This window comes from Gopherus flavomarginatus, chromosome 21 (genome assembly GCF_025201925.1).
Source record: "Gopherus flavomarginatus isolate rGopFla2 chromosome 21, rGopFla2.mat.asm, whole genome shotgun sequence".
Taxonomy (NCBI): Eukaryota; Metazoa; Chordata; order Testudines; family Testudinidae; genus Gopherus; species Gopherus flavomarginatus.
The window spans coordinates 12,838,495-12,853,928 of NC_066637.1; the positions used below are offsets into that span (position 1 = coordinate 12,838,495).

The 15,434-nt window shown below is 44.0% G+C and overlaps 1 protein-coding gene across 1 annotated transcript in view; it reads left to right on the forward strand.

Moving 5' to 3' along the window:
* The window catches only part of LOC127038884 (uncharacterized), a 129,115-nt gene that overhangs the window by 111,176 nt on the left and 2,505 nt on the right, over positions 1-15,434 (forward strand). The window contains exons 22-28 of the mRNA XM_050931956.1: positions 4,574-4,702; positions 7,345-7,497; positions 10,775-10,868; positions 10,967-11,157; positions 12,010-12,087; positions 12,951-12,961; positions 13,429-13,693. Coding sequence (XP_050787913.1) covers positions 4,574-4,702; positions 7,345-7,497; positions 10,775-10,868; positions 10,967-11,157; positions 12,010-12,087; positions 12,951-12,961; positions 13,429-13,693 — 921 coding nt within the window. The remainder of the gene's footprint in view (positions 1-4,573; positions 4,703-7,344; positions 7,498-10,774; positions 10,869-10,966; positions 11,158-12,009; positions 12,088-12,950; positions 12,962-13,428; positions 13,694-15,434) is intronic.

Below are 15,434 nucleotides of genomic sequence, written 5' to 3' on the forward strand. Positions count from 1 at the left end.
AAAGCCTACGTGATTTAGGAGCCTAGCCACATTTTAAAGAAGGGACTTAGGCACTTTGGAGCCTAAATCCCATGAATTGTCAATGAGATTTAGGCTCCTAAATCAGTAAGATGTTACAATGCTGAGCACAGTGCTGCCTCTAAATGCCTTTTAAAAATCGGGGCCTAAGAACCTAAATCATTAACAGGATATGTGGAGCCAAATTAGAAATTGTAGATAAAATATTTGAAAACCAAGTATTTGGAAATCATTTCCTGTGTTACTGAACTGCCAGGGCCTGGCTTCATGGTTCCCAGCAACTCCAGTACATCACTAATCCCTAAAATGGAGATTCTCAAAGGAAGGGCCAAAACAAGCTACGAAGGCTTTCTTGGCAACGCCTCATTGTTCCTCTCATTGAGCAAGCGTGTCCTCCAGTGTGTTCCTGTATGCCGTGCTCCTGTACCAGATATGGACTGGCTACAGTGCTTCCCTGTGAGCAATACACACCAGATGTGTTCAGTGTAAAATCCTTCAGGGCGCAGCCTGTATGGCTGAGTTTAGCTGAATTCGGGTACAGTAGAGCCTCGAACTGACCCGTCAACCACACCCCTCATATGGAACTGGAAGTACGCAGTCGGGCAGCAGCGGAGACAACAAAGCAAATACAGCACTGTACAGCGTTAAACGTAAATTACTAAAAAGAAAAAGGGGGGAGAGTTTAAAAGAGAAATTTGACAAGGTTAGGAAACTTTCTGTGCTTGTTTCATTTAAATAAAGATGGTTAAAAGCAGCATTTGTCTTCTGCATAAACAACGAGGCGTCCGTGTGGCACCTTAGAGACTAACACATTTATTTAGGCGTAAGCTTTCGTGGGCTAGAACCCACTTCATCAGAGGCGTGGAGTGAAAAATCAAGTTTCAAAGCTGCTGAGTCTTACCACCTCCATTGCTGAGGTGCTGGTAAGCTGAGGTTCTACTGTATGCCACACACACCGCCACCTAGTGGCTAGCTAATATACAATTTAGCATTTCATTTCATCTCCCTTCAAGTTCTACATTCCTACCATTTTACAAAATTTACACTATCCCACTGTTTCTGAAGTTCAATATGGAACAATCTGTTAAGTGTCTCTGAGTTGTTTTGGTTTTCTAATTACATGTCCTGAATGCGGAGCAACTTCGTCATCTGGCGATTCATTAGCTGCAATGACTGGTTGTGGTCTGTTTCGAATCCTTGAGTCTTCTTGTTGTGCATCTGCCATCTGTAGAGTTGGCTCTGTTGATTGTTCTTTCAGAGGAACAGACTGTAGATGTCAACAGTTTCTGCTGAACTCTCCGCTGTTGGACAGTCTTGATTACATATGATCTGACCTGATTTTTTTTTTTTTTCCCTTCAACAGCTGGAGTTGTCCATTTTCCCTGCCCCTCCTCCATCCCCCCAGATTGAGAGGAACGCGGTCACCAGATTCTAGACTTGCCAGTTCTCTAATAAGTGACATCTGTTTGGTTTGCAAGCTCTCTTAGCCTTTTGTATCCAATTTTGCCACCTCTTCACGTCTGGCCACTTTGGAGATTGATTTTTTCCCAAAGTTGGAACAGTAGTTTTGAGCTGTCTTCCCATCAGGAGTTGTGCCGGACTATATCGAGTAGCAGCTCTTGGTGTTGATCTGTAGCTCAGAAAAACAAAGAGTTAATCTTCCCGCAGTAGGATTTTATTGGCTGTCTGTACAGCTCTCTCAGCCTCTCCGTTTGCTTGTGGGTAATGTAGGCTGCTAGTAATATGATCAAAATCGTATTTTGTTTCGAATGACTCACATTCTGCTGCAGTGAATTGTGATCCGTTTCCCATGGCAAGTTGTTCTGGAATACTGAAGTGAGCAAAAGTGCACTTTAGTTTTCTCAGCAACACTGCAACATGTTATGTCTTTCAAGTACGTTATTTCTGTTGGAAAAATAGTCCACGACTACCAGGTAATGATGTCCTCTGAATTTGCATAAATCTGTGGCTAGTCTCTTCCAGTGTGTCTCTGGTAGAGGTGGTGTTGTTAAAGGTTCTTCGTGTTGTGTTGGTGTGTTAGTTCTGCAATGTTTTCTTGCACATATTTCGTACTTTGTCCTTGCTGATGCCCAGCCACTGTACCGTCTGGTTGGCTGTTCACAGTATTTAGTTAATCCTTAATGACCTTCGTGGATGAGGTTTAGGATTTCTCCTTTCATTTCATTTAGAATTATGATGCAGTTGTCTTTATTCATGTGTCCATTTGACTTGCTTAATTGTCTACGCCAGGGGTAGGCAACCTATGGCATGCGTGCTGCCTTTGGCAGGCGAGCTGATTTTTCAGTGGCACTCACACTGCCCAGGTCCTGGCCACCGGTCTGGGGGGGGGGGGGGGGGGCTCTGCGTTTTAATATAATTTTAAATGAAGTTTCTTAAACATTTAAAAAACCTTATTTACCTTACATACCACAATAGTTTAGTTATATATCATAGACTTATAGAAAGAGACCTTCTAAAAAACATTAAAATGTATGACTGGCATGTGAAACCTTAAATTAGAGTGAATAAATGAAGACTCGGCACAGCACTTCTGAAAGGTTGCCAACCCCTGGTCTAAGCACTGCAGAGTAGTCTCTTTGTCATTTCCTTAGCATCCTTTAGATACTTGGCCAAGCCAGTTATAATGTAACTTAGAACTTCCTAAACTTGCATGTCTGCCAAGGCTGCTTTTTGTAGCTGGTGTAGTCTCTTTTCTCACGTCGGATCTGTATGCGTCCACAGCTTCCATGTACGCCGTTACAGCATCTTTGAACTCATGAGTAGTTGAGTGCAAAGCTGCGCTCCATGACAAAGAGCTCTGCAACGACCAGATTTTCCCCCAGAACTTATTAGCAATTGGGTTAAATCTCCTTAACCTTATCGATAGACGTTACCATCTGAATGATGGTCCTTGATCCAGGACTTTTCCACTGATGAGGGTTACAGCAGGTTGTGGTGTGTTGTCAGTGTAAATGAATCCAATCCACACAGATAGCTGTAAAATTTCTCCCGTGTCCATACGGTTGCCAGGCACTCCTTTTCAGTTGGTGTATCTTCTTTTTGCTTCTGTAAATGTGCAAAATGCAAATGGCTTCCACTCAGAGCCGTGTTGTTGCAACAGTGCTGCATGTAGGCCATTGCTGCCTGCATTGTCACTGACCCCCATTGTGGGTTTGTACCCTCGTAGTACTTGAGAAGTGGAGCTGTTGAGATCATTTCTCTTACCTTATTGAAGGCAATGTCTTGATTTCCCTTTTCCCCCCTCGGCACCAAGATGTGTTGGACTTTAACAGTTCATTCCATAGTTTTGTCACTGTAGAAAGGTCTTGCAGGTTTCAGCTAAGGTAATTTACCGTGCCCAGTACATGTTTCTGTTCTGGTATGTTCACTGGTGCATTCAGTTCTTGAATTGCTTTTTTTTCTCAGGACTGGTTCCATCTTTGTTTATTGTCTGTCCCAGAAACTCCATTTAGGGTAGGTGGAAAATGCACTTTTCCATGTTTTGTTTGTGTCCAGAATGACTTATTAACCCTTAGGACTTTGTTGATGGTTTTGTTATATTCCTCCATTGAAGAGCCATAGATTGAAATATCATCCGTGAAAACTACAACTCCATTTGTGTTCATTAACAGTTCTGCCATCTTTCTTTGGATATGTTCTCTCACAACTGCTTCATTAAGTCTTATAAATTCCACACACATTCCACACTTCCATTTTTCTTTATAACTAGTACCACTGGGGCACACCTGTTGGGCTGAGAGAGATTGTCTCCATTATGCCAATCTGCTGCATTCTCATTAACTCAGTTTCCACTTTAGGAAGTAATGAGCTAGGAATCCTGTGAGGTGTATGTACGCTGTATGGGTTCAGCATTGTCTTTTAAGGTTATTTGTACTGAATCTCCTTTCAGAAGTCCAGTATCACCAAATATTCCATCAAGTTCTTCCACCTCTCTCACATGGCTGCCATGCTGTGGCTGAGACGGCGGTTGGTCTGTGATCCTTTTGATCACATGCGCCCTGAATGCAAAGCTTTTGTCTTGGCTCAAATTCTTTGCTAAATCAGTGCCTTCATATTTGTAAGGTGCTTTGAGATCCTTGAAAGGTACCAGATAGTTGTATTAGATGTCACAGATCATCAAACTCTGCCCTTGAGTAAATGTTTGCAACTCCTGCTTAAATCAATGGGACGTGAGTATATATATATATCTGTGGTAATTCTAAGATATCTATCAGCTTGGTATCCAAGTGCCATACAAAAACAAGAAGTATCTTAGGTCAGAATTTGGTACAATATATATTGCAATATTTAGGAACAAGAGGATGATGAGTTGAGGTTGCTGTGGCATTTCTTCGCTTGTATCCTTTAATGTCTCAGTCTCACCATTATTTTAACATCTATGTTGTGGTTATCTAAACTTCTTCATGTTTCTTTTAATCAACGAGCAAACAGGATGATGATGAAGGGAAATCGGTGCCACAGCTATGAACGAAACTTACCAATGCAATTCCTACTGAGTCATTCCAAGCAGACGTTTTCATTGTTTATTTTGCAGGTTACCGTATGCTTCACAGCTGCAGTAGCAGTGCTGACACAGAATGTACACCGTGCGATGAAAACACGTATACAGCGCTCTGGAACAGAGCTCGGCGCTGTCTTGGCTGCTCATCCTCCTGCAATACGGGTATGCTGAAGTCATTGCCTGGGATGCTTATCCCTTTTCCAGCTCTGTTTTGTTTTGTTTTAGGGATGCCGAGAATGAAAAGATAGATCTAAATGATACTGTAGAGGTGAAACTCACTTTGGTGTTGAGAGCCTACACAAAGATGCCTGTGCACCATTTAAGTCTCACTTCAGCTCTGTGTTGAAGGCAGGAGTGGTGTGTAGGCTTTGCATTGGGCATCTGCTTAGAAGTGAAGTTCATTCTAGATGAATAGCACAATCCAGAAGGAATTTACTGCCTGGAAATGGTACTAGTGGTCTGCTTCTAGGTTTGGTTTGGTTTAACCTGATTTTCTATCTTCTAAATAATTTGGGGGGGGCGTTGTCTTTCTGTCACCTGGCTATTCCAGTGTAAATTTTCATTATACAACAATTTAAATGTAAATAGTATCCTAGAAATCAAAGAGGGAAAAGATTTCGCGATCACTTATCCATCCCCGTCACAGATTTGTTTATTCTGAATAATTTGGCATCAGACTGATATTCCTGGAGACTGAACTTCTCTGTTAGCCACAAAATTGGTACCACATGTTCAGTTTCTCCTTACACTCTTCAGCCAATATTGCTAGAACCCTGACTTGAAGGGGCTGCCTGAGCAAGTGAGGGGAAACTTCAAGGGGGAGGGATAGCCCAGTGGTTTGAGCATTGGCCTGCAAAACCCACGGTTGTGAGTTCAATCCTTGAGGGGGCCATTTAGGGAACAGGGGTAAAAATGTGTCTGGGGAGTGGTCATGCTTTGAGCAGGGGGTTGGACTAGATGACTTCCTGAGGTCCCTTCCAACCCTAATCTTGTATGTATGATATAGGTCCCATGGTCCATTCACTTCTTGGCCTCCAATAATTAACACCAGCTGTGAGGGTGACTTGTGATGTTCTTGTATTGGTTTTGTTTTTCATTTGCTCTGCAGTTCAGGCAGCAGAAGGATATTGGCTCAATCCATCACAGGGTGCACAATGTAATTGCTGGTGACTGTAGGTTGGAACAACAGAGTCTGTTCTCCCATTGTATGCGACTCCTAGTGAGGGTAGTAAGGGGGGAAAATAATGCTCTCATTCACTTCACTAGCAATTAGGAGGGAGGGGAAGCAGCACAAAGACTAAGGGGCCTGGTGCAAATCTTGTTGTGGCAATGGGAGTCGTTGTCCGTGAGCTTTGGGTTAGGCCTAAAGGGAGCAGGCAAATGTGACAAAACTGGCTAATTGCAGATGTCTGCAGTGTGATCTGTAGTGCTCCATGTCCCAGCATTGCTCTCAGATACCGTAGTGATGGGCAGGTAGATAGAGACAGACGGGGTGCTGTGCTGCTTTGCGATCCACCTGGATGCAGATAAAGCATTGTGTTTTAGGAGCTACAGCCTGCATAGGCCTCATCTCCATAATAAAAAATGAGGGCATTTGCATTTTGCTCCATATTATGCGAATGAGGTGCAGCCCTTTGATCCCTGACAAGTGGCCAACATGACCCTTGGGCAAAGTGTGGGCAGCCCCTGGCCTGATCCAGCGTCCATTGGACCAAAGCACTGGTGGTGCCTGCAGCCGTATGCATATTATGCACAGCACATACCATTGGCAGGGGTGCCCAGGGCTCGGGCTGCTGGAAGTATGGCGAGGCCGGTCTGCTCTCCGAGGGAAAGCCCCGATGCTGCACTAGGGTCATCTGAGCTGCGTCTCAGGCTCTCTCCTGAACAGCACTGTGACCCCCAATGCCACAGGTTGCAAGGCCCCTCACTCAGTTTCCCCCCCCCACACACTCGGCAGTGCTGAGGAGCAGCAGCACCGCCCACTCAGGTTTGGCTGCACGCCCCTTCATCATGGTAGGCGGGGTCAAAACGGAGTGAGTGGCATTGCCACCTGGTGCACAGGGGTCCCAGTGCTGACAGGAGGGGATGTGGGGCCGCGTGCCTCCTCCCAACCTGAGTGGGCCAGGAGGCAGCTGGCGCTTCTCCTCCTTGCCGCTGCTGTGAAGCCAGCTCCTACACCAGCGCTCCTCCCCAGGGGTCTGCCCAGCCTCATCCCACTTCCCACAACTGCTGACCCCGCAGGACTCGCTCAGTGACAACCTCAAGACTGCTGCAACTATAGGGAGCCGTGATGATGTCCCATGCAGGGGAGCCAGCCAGGAGAGAGATGGTGGGGAGCCCTGACGAGGGTGCGGGGAGGACAAGAGGGGGCTCAGCTGTGTGTACTATGTGAAAAATGTCTGGGCGGCCCCTTCAAAGCACCATATTAAATGCTATATTTTCCTCTCACTGTGAAGTATATTTTCAGCTGTTCTGGGCCCTGTCCTCTCTTTGTACTGAAAACTGGGTAATGAGAGGCACAAGAGCTTAGATTTATGGCTGCCGTTCAACTGTGGGGATCCACTTCTAAGTGCAAATTTTGCAAATGCAAATTGCGCCTGTACAAGAGAGGTCACTCTTTAGAAAACGTGCACACAACGGCAAAACTCATTGCAAAATCTTCCTTTGAAGAGTTATCTAAGCTTGCTAGTCACTTGCTGCAAAATAATTGACCTTCACTTCCATTATGTACTGACAGTTAGTGAGGACTGTCACTTTAATTCTTCCTTATATCATCACAACTTGCTTTATTGTTTTTGGATTAGGATTAATGCAGACTCAAGAATGCACAAGGACCCATGACAGAATCTGCAGCTGCCCAGCTAACACCTACTGTGCTTCAAAACAAAGTCACGGTCGCTGCTTGCTTTGTAAAGCACACAAGACATGTAGAAAAGGCTATGGCGTTTCCAAACCAGGTAAATTAACTTTGAGTGAGCAGTTTCCATGTACAAAGAATTATTGGATGAAGCGTGAGTGTTTTTGCTACTTGTCTGCCCATAAAAATAATTGCTGATCCACCCTGAACACTATGCATTACAGAAATATTTTCCTCTGATCGTCTAAATTATTTTCTTAGGTATTTCTAGCGCATCCATCATAACAGTATCTATGCACCACATACAGCATTAGGAATCACAATAGAGTTGTCTGGGCAGGGGTAGGATATATGGTTCCCTCTTCTCACAGTTGCATGTTTCAGCAAAGCTCTCCCTATCTCTCTCCACTCTTTGCTTTATTATATTGCTCTGTTTTGCGATTTGCTCCATGTGTGTGACTCGTAGAACCATAGAACTGGAAGGGACCTTGAGAGGTCATCTAGCCCAGTCCCCTGCACTCAAGGCAGAACTATGTATTATCTAGACCATCCCTGACAGGTGTTTGTCTAACCTGCTCTTAAAAATCTCTAATGATGGAGATTCCACAACTTCCCTGGGCAATTTATTCCAGTGGTTAACCACCCTGACAGTTAGGAAGTTTTTTCTAATGTCCAGCCTAAACCTCCCTTGCTGCAATTTAAGCCCATTGCTTCTTGTCCTATCCTCAGAGGTTAAGAAAACAATTTTTCTCCCTCCTCCTTATAACAACCTTTTATCATGTCCCCTCTGTCTTCTTTTCCATACTAAACACGCCCAATTTTTTCAATCTTCCCTCCTAGGTCATGTTTATTAGACCTTTAATCATTTTTGTTGCTCTTCTCTGGACTTTCTCCAATTTGTCCACATCCTCGCCGAAATGTGGCATCCAGAACTGGACGCAATACTTCCTGAGTAAAGCGGAAGAATTACTTCTCGTGTCTTGCTTACTACACTCCTGCTAATACAGGCCAGAGTGATGTTGGCTTTTTTTGCAACAGCATCACACTGTTGACTCATATTTAGCTTGTGATCCACTCTGACCCCCAGATGCCTTTCCACATTGCTTCTTCGTAGGCAGTCATTTCCCATTGTATATGTGTGCAACTAATTGTTCCTTCCGAAATGGAGTACTTTGCATTTGTCCTTATTGAATTTCATCCTGTTTAGTTCAGACCATTTCTCCAGTTTGTCCAGATCATTTTGCATTTTAATCCTATCCTCCAAAGCATTTGCAGCCCGTCCCAGCTTAATATGATCTGCAGACTTTGTAAGTGTAGTCTCTATGCCATTCTCTAAGTCACTGATGAAGATATTGAACAGAACCTGACCCAGAACTGATCCCTGCAGGACACCACTCGTTATGCCCTTCCAGCATGACTGTGAATCGCTGATTATTACTCTCTGGGAATAGTTTTCCAACCAGTGCCACCTTTATAGTAGCTCCATCTAGGTTGCATTTCCCTAGTTTGTTTATGAGAAGGTCATGCGAGACAGTATCAGAAGTTTTACTAAAGTCAAGATTTACCATGTTTAGATTATAGAAGATCTCCTGGTTAAGCCAGGCTGGTCTCTTGCCATACTTCCGATCTTTCCTACGCAGTGGGATAGTTTGCTCTTGTGCCTTTAATAATGTCTCCTTGAAAAACTGCCAACTCGCTTCTATTGTTTTTCCCCTTAGACTTGCTTCCCATGGGACCTTATCCACCAGCTCCCTGAGTTTGCTAAAGTCTGCCTGTTAGCATTAGGCCTGTATGCTGCTCAAATCCCACTTATGATCTCAAAATAGGGCGTAGGGTTGATTTAGGTGAAGAATAAACTTTGTGGTGGCCCACTGCACAGTGTACATGAGTGAATTTCACCCTGCTGTAGATGGTTCTGCATTTTCCTAGGATCCTATGACAGTGTAGCTGTCTCAAGATGGCTTAAGAATCTCGGAACAGGTGGATTTATTTCTGCAATCCTGTTTTCAGTAGGAGTTCTTCCTGAGTCAGGAGGGAGTAAAAATGACAATATTGTAGTTTCCACACAGGTATCATGTCACCCATCAGTAAAACGTAGCCGCATCTTGGGTGGAAGACGGCAGTCACAACTGTTGTTACATTGATTTATAAAGTGCATACTGCCATGGGTATCTGCAAAGCAACACTACCCTGTGATTCAGGACAAAAAGTGAAGACTACCTAACATGATAAAACATTCAGGGGAAATTTTAGATGAGTCAACTGTAATTACTAAGAGGAAGTCATGTGGCCAGGACTCTGAGGCTAACACACTTATCTTGTCAAAGCTTCCGTGGGATGTTTAATGAACCCAACCTGAGAGATGGCACTTCTAGCAGCACAGTGCCCCTAAAACCATATTGAATATTTTAATATTCTTTTAGGACGAAAGTCATCCCTGTGCAGAGGGCCAGCCCAAGGCCCATGAATTACTTAAGCTCTGTTTTGAATGATTAAGTGATATGTGAGCCTTGTGCTGTCTCTGCACAGGGAAGAAATTTCATTCTTAACGATCGAAATGTTAATGTTTGTAGAATGGAGACAGTCATTATTTTTAATAGTGACTTGCACTATAGTGCCTTCCCTCTTTGCTGCCTATTGCTGTGAACTGTATTGTTTTAAGTGGCACTGAAGTGAGACTGTGGGATGTAGTACATGACTCTCAAACCGTACGTTTCCCAGCAGCTTCATATTGCAGAGCTTTCGTTTCATTCTGCAATCTTCCTTCCTCATGCCAGGCAGCGGCAAGGGCTTGTTGTTATGATCCTGTCTCTACTTGCGAAATATGCGTCCTCCGTTTGGGTCGTTCCTGCTTACAGAACATTATTTGGATTGCATCAAGGCTTAGATGGTATTTTAAATTTTGTGCCTACCTTGATTGGCCCCAGAATGGTGGTGAATATACTGATGGGAAGAAAAAGCATCATACCCAGAGGCTGCTAGGGAGTGGGGGCTAATTTTTTATGGTTGCCAACCGTTGCAGTCCTTACTCAAGTAAAACTCCATTGACTGGATTAGGAGTTTTGTATGATTAAGGATTGGCAAAGGCTGCAGGGTTTGGCTTTTAATGCCATGTTTTAACTGTTCCAGTTGATTCCAAGTAACTCTTTGAAAAATATCGTAGCCCTCAAGGTCATAGAGATAACAGCCCAATTAATCTTTCCTTCTGTAACTGGGCAGCTTTTGGGATGCTTGGCTGAGAGGCTGTCAAAGCTAGCGCTTTTGTTTACTGTCTCCTTAAGATTTCCAGGATCTGTATGACCCACCTAAAACTTTGATTCACTTGGCATTTCTCAACAAATGACTAACTGGCAACTTTTGGAAATATTTGTTTAAAGGAACAAACGTTACGAATACAGAGTGTTTCCCCTGCCCTCCCGGCACTTTTTCAGATGAAGAATCCTCAACTGCCTCCTGCAAACTGCACAGAGTGTAAGTCCCTGATTTGCCCTTTCTGATTTAGCAAGACATCAGCCTGTAATTGTGTCCAGGGGTGGTTTTGTTTTTAAACCCTCTCTTGTTTCTTGCAGCTGTCAGTCAGTGTCTGTTGCAGGAAGCAACACAAGTGACACAGTCTGCAGTGACTCCGAGGTAGATGTTGCTGTCATAGCCACATCTCCTCACACTACCACACGCAGCACTGGCCCGCCTATAGCAGCAAGCTCCATAAAAACCGAGGCCGTCCAGCAAGGCCTTTCTTCTGATGTCTCTCAGACCATTGGTGAGCTATTGATTTAAGTTCATGTTTTTTCCGTTCAGGAAGTGAGGTGATGCATAGGTGTTTCTTTGCTGATCACTTATGAAATCATTTGCAAATGCAAACTTGCAATGCCTGCGTTCCGTTGGAGGAGTTCAAAAGGGCTTGCTTAGACTGGTTTGTACATTTTTTTTCCAAAATATTTACCCAGCTGTAGTACACTGCAGCTCTCTTGTGACTTGGCAAATTTCCTCCGGGGCCCAGTGTCAGGTTATGTGCTGTGTCTCCTGAGAGATGCAGCCCAGGAGGAGCAAGTGCAAAGGTGTAATGCCTAGAGTCTGGGCTGCTATAGGGGCCGAAATCATCTCTGGCTTAACAAGCTGCCTGGGAGTCATTCTGACGTATGGCAGTCTTACCCAGATGCCATAGACCCAGAGTCTATGACCAGCTTAGACTCTCCGTAGTATTGAACACTGTGGGGATGCTCTCTCCTACTGGCATATCTTTTACGCTGAGGCCTCTGTGTGTATAAGGGCCAACGTAGGGTTGCTTATGTCAGCCCTATGCCTCTACTGCACCTGAGGAAGTCTCCTAGCCCATTGTGGCTCCCTGATGGGTGGTGTGTGGGCCAGAACCCATCCCTCACTTTTCAAGATTATGGGAAAGTTCAAATTTAATGAGGCAAGTGAGACAAAATATCTTATTTTGATATCTGTCAGCCAAAACCAGTGCTCTCGGTTAAACTTAGATGCACAACTGATGTGTGTGATATTTAACTCTTATAGTAAAGGAGAACCAAAAAAAAATTAAAAATCACCAGTTTTTACCAGTACTGCTTAGATCTGTCCGCCAAATTACTTTTCTTGTTTTCTGTAGGTATAATAGTAGGACTGACGTCTCTACTACTCATAGTAGTTGCAGGGGTTGCCTGTTGCATTGTTTCTAGAAAAAGAGGTAAGATTAATGGAATGAAAAAAAAAATTAAAAAATTGGAGATATACCTATCTCCTAGAACTGGAAGAGACCCCGAAAGGTCATTGAGTCCAGCCCCTTGCCTTCACTAGCAGGACGAAGTACTGATTTTTGCCCCAGATCGTGCCCTCAAGGATTGGGCTCACAACCCTGGGTTTAGCTGGCCAGTGCTCAAACCACTGAGCCCTCACTTGGCAGCATCTGTAAGCTTAGATATATAAATGCTAGTCTCGTATCCACAATATTCAGTATGTATTTGGGGTGAAATTCTTCCCTGCATGGAAGGCTGGCATGAGACCTGTGCACTGCTGAAGCCTCATATAATCCCTCGTGTCTGGGATACAGGCCTGTAAGCCTCCAGTGTTCCCATGAAATCCAGCACTTGTGCAGCAAAAACACTGCCACTGCAGTTTGTGAAGTATTTTATGCTGCAAAATATAATTACACGACATTATTAATTGTTGTTTTACTTTATTATTAAGGCCATGATTTTGATTGTGATCAGCACTCTTTGTTCTTTCCGCTGGAGAGTGCTGATTATTTAATCCCACTGATTTTTTTTTGAGAATCCACTTTGTCTACTGCACCTGTCCCAGACTCTAGGCCCATTGCAGAGTGAATAGAAAGCAAATGTTTGATAACATTTTAAAGCAGGGTACACAATCAGGTCTGCTCCACCCACAGATGATACAAGAACAAAATAAAATGCAGACGTCTTGCAGGCACCATATCCCCGTTTAGTTGAAGTGCAGCTCTTTTGTAATTGATAGTACTTGGTGTTTTTGTTTTTAATTTTAACTTTCTTTTCTCACTTGCAACCTGATTTGGTTTTTGTCCAAATGAAGCTCCGGATTTGGTGAGTATCAGTTAATTCCTTCTTCCCTGCTGCCCCTTTTCATTAATTCATGTTTTATAAATTCATGCAAAACCAATATCTGTTAAAAATATAATAAAAATGAATAGCTGAAAAATATAGCTGGAGAGATAAGGGGAGTAGGTTGCCCCGTGAACAAGTTAGAGCCTCAGATGCACCAGTTTGCAGCGGCCTTGTGGTAGTCAATATGCCAGTGGGATCACCAAGGGATCACTAAAGTTTTCTTCAGGCCCCTAAGAACAGACCTAGGACCTAAGGGGTCAGACCATCACCTAGTGTAAGTTGTTTTGGCTCCATTGATGTCAGTGAAACTATGCCAATCGACAACAGCTAAGGATCTGACCCAACCAGTGAAATAAAGCCCTGTTCTTTATTTCAACTTACTATCTTCTTTTCTTGTTAAAAGTTTCACAAAAATGACCTTTTGCCATTTTCTGTAACCATCCCAGCCCTTCGTGTGTCCTCAGAAGCAGCCTGACAAAAGGCCACGAGATACAGGAGCACAGAGCGCCAGTGGTCCTAAGCAGGAGGAGCAGCATCTCTTAGAAACTCCTGGGTCAAGCAGCAGCTCTTTGGACAACACAGCTTCAGGAATCAGTATAATAAGTATTAAGAACACAGAAAAGAAAGAAACCGAGAGAACGCAGCAGAGACGTACGACCTCAGAAGGTTGTAATCATCACAGTGGAGCCAGACCCAGCTCTGCAAGCTCAGGTAAGAGTCTATCGAAAGGTGAACATCAGAGCCCTCTGGTATTTTATTATCATTCTTTTTGAACATAGAGAGTGCTGCAAATGGAAATAGAATTTTAAGATACAAGACAAGAGGTGGGAGTGTATGGAGACGGTTGATGAGAAGGAGGGAGGAGTGACTGCTTGAAGAAATAGGATTGGGAGACTAGAGACGCTGAAGGGTTGTGAACAGAATGTTATAGGCTGTTGCTTCTTTGGCCTGAGCAGTTAGCCAATATCTGAGGCCCTTGCAGGTTTGTTTTTGGTAGGAAGAGAAATTGATGATATGAGTCAGCGTTTTCTTGGATGCAATCCTGTTTGTTGAGGAAGAATGTACACAAAGTCCTGTCTCCATGAACACACTAGGATCAAACAATAGGCAGTTTCCTTGTTCACCATTTTCAAGTCTGCCCCTTCAGCCATTTCCGTGCCTAACAAGTTCTGTCCCTGTTCCCTCTCAGGGCCATGCTCACAGCCGCCTCCCTCACTGTCTGCTGGCTTTCTCCTAAAAACACCCACCCCCACCCCCACCTACCTTCAATCAGTATTCTAGCAGGGAACCCCTCAGATCACATGGCTTAGCTAATCAGGCTTCGCCATGTGGCCTAGTGCCTTGGGTAGTAGCCTCCTGTTGTTTCCAGCTATCACTACATAAAGGGACATTTAATCGCTCCTTCCATTTAGCCTGAAAGAAGGGGGCCTGTTAGCTTTTAACCATGTCCTTGGTTGTGTATATATCAAAGTATGGCTTGTTGGCAGCCGTTAACATCTTCCAGAAAAAACACAGACAAAGGGGGCAGCATAACTGTAGGTATTAAACTGAGAGTGGGAAAAGGAGACAAGGGGGCAATAAAGCAAGAAGACTGGGAAGAGTGTAGGGAATGAGATGGGGAGTAGGGAAAAAATTCAACAAATATCCAGGGTGTCAAAAATGATCCAATGACTCTGAATATTTTTTGTTGCCCCAATATCTTTACGGATTATATCCAAAGAATTAGTGTTAAAAGAACAGGAGTACTTGTGGCACTTTAGAGACTAACAAATTTATTTAAGCATAAGCTTTCGTGGGCTACCGCCCACTTCATTGGATGCATGCAGTGGAAAATACAGTAGACGCACACACGCACACACGCACACACACGCACCATGAAATGAGAATGATCAGTTAAGGTGCCGCAAGTACTCCTGTTCTTTTTGCGGATACAGACTAACACGGCTGCTACTCTGAAAGCTGTTAAAAGAACATTAAGGTTGCAAGGGCAAGCACTCCAGTAGTTAGGAAATTCCAGAATTAAGGTTGCTTGTGCAGAATTAAGGTTTCCCTAACCTAATTATTGAAAACAGCTGAAGTATTTTAGCTGAAATTTTCCCCAAAAATTCAGCCTGGGGCAGACACCTGGCATGAAAATTTTAGTCCAAACAGTTAAAGGTTGGCAAAGCTATAAGACACTGAAAACAGGACCTTGTAATGGAAAGTGTTTTGGTAACCTTAACTCTAGAGGTGTGTCTACACAGCAAACATCCATCCACGGCTGATCTGTGCCAGCTGACTTGGGCTTGGGAACTGTTTAATTGCTATGTAGCTGTGCAGGCTGGGGCTGCAGCCCGGGCTCTAGGACCCTGCCAAATTGGAAGGTCCCAGAGCTCTGGTCAAGCCTGAACATCTACACTGCAGTTAAGCAGACTCTTCACCTGAGCCCTGCGAGTCTAATTCAACTGGCTTG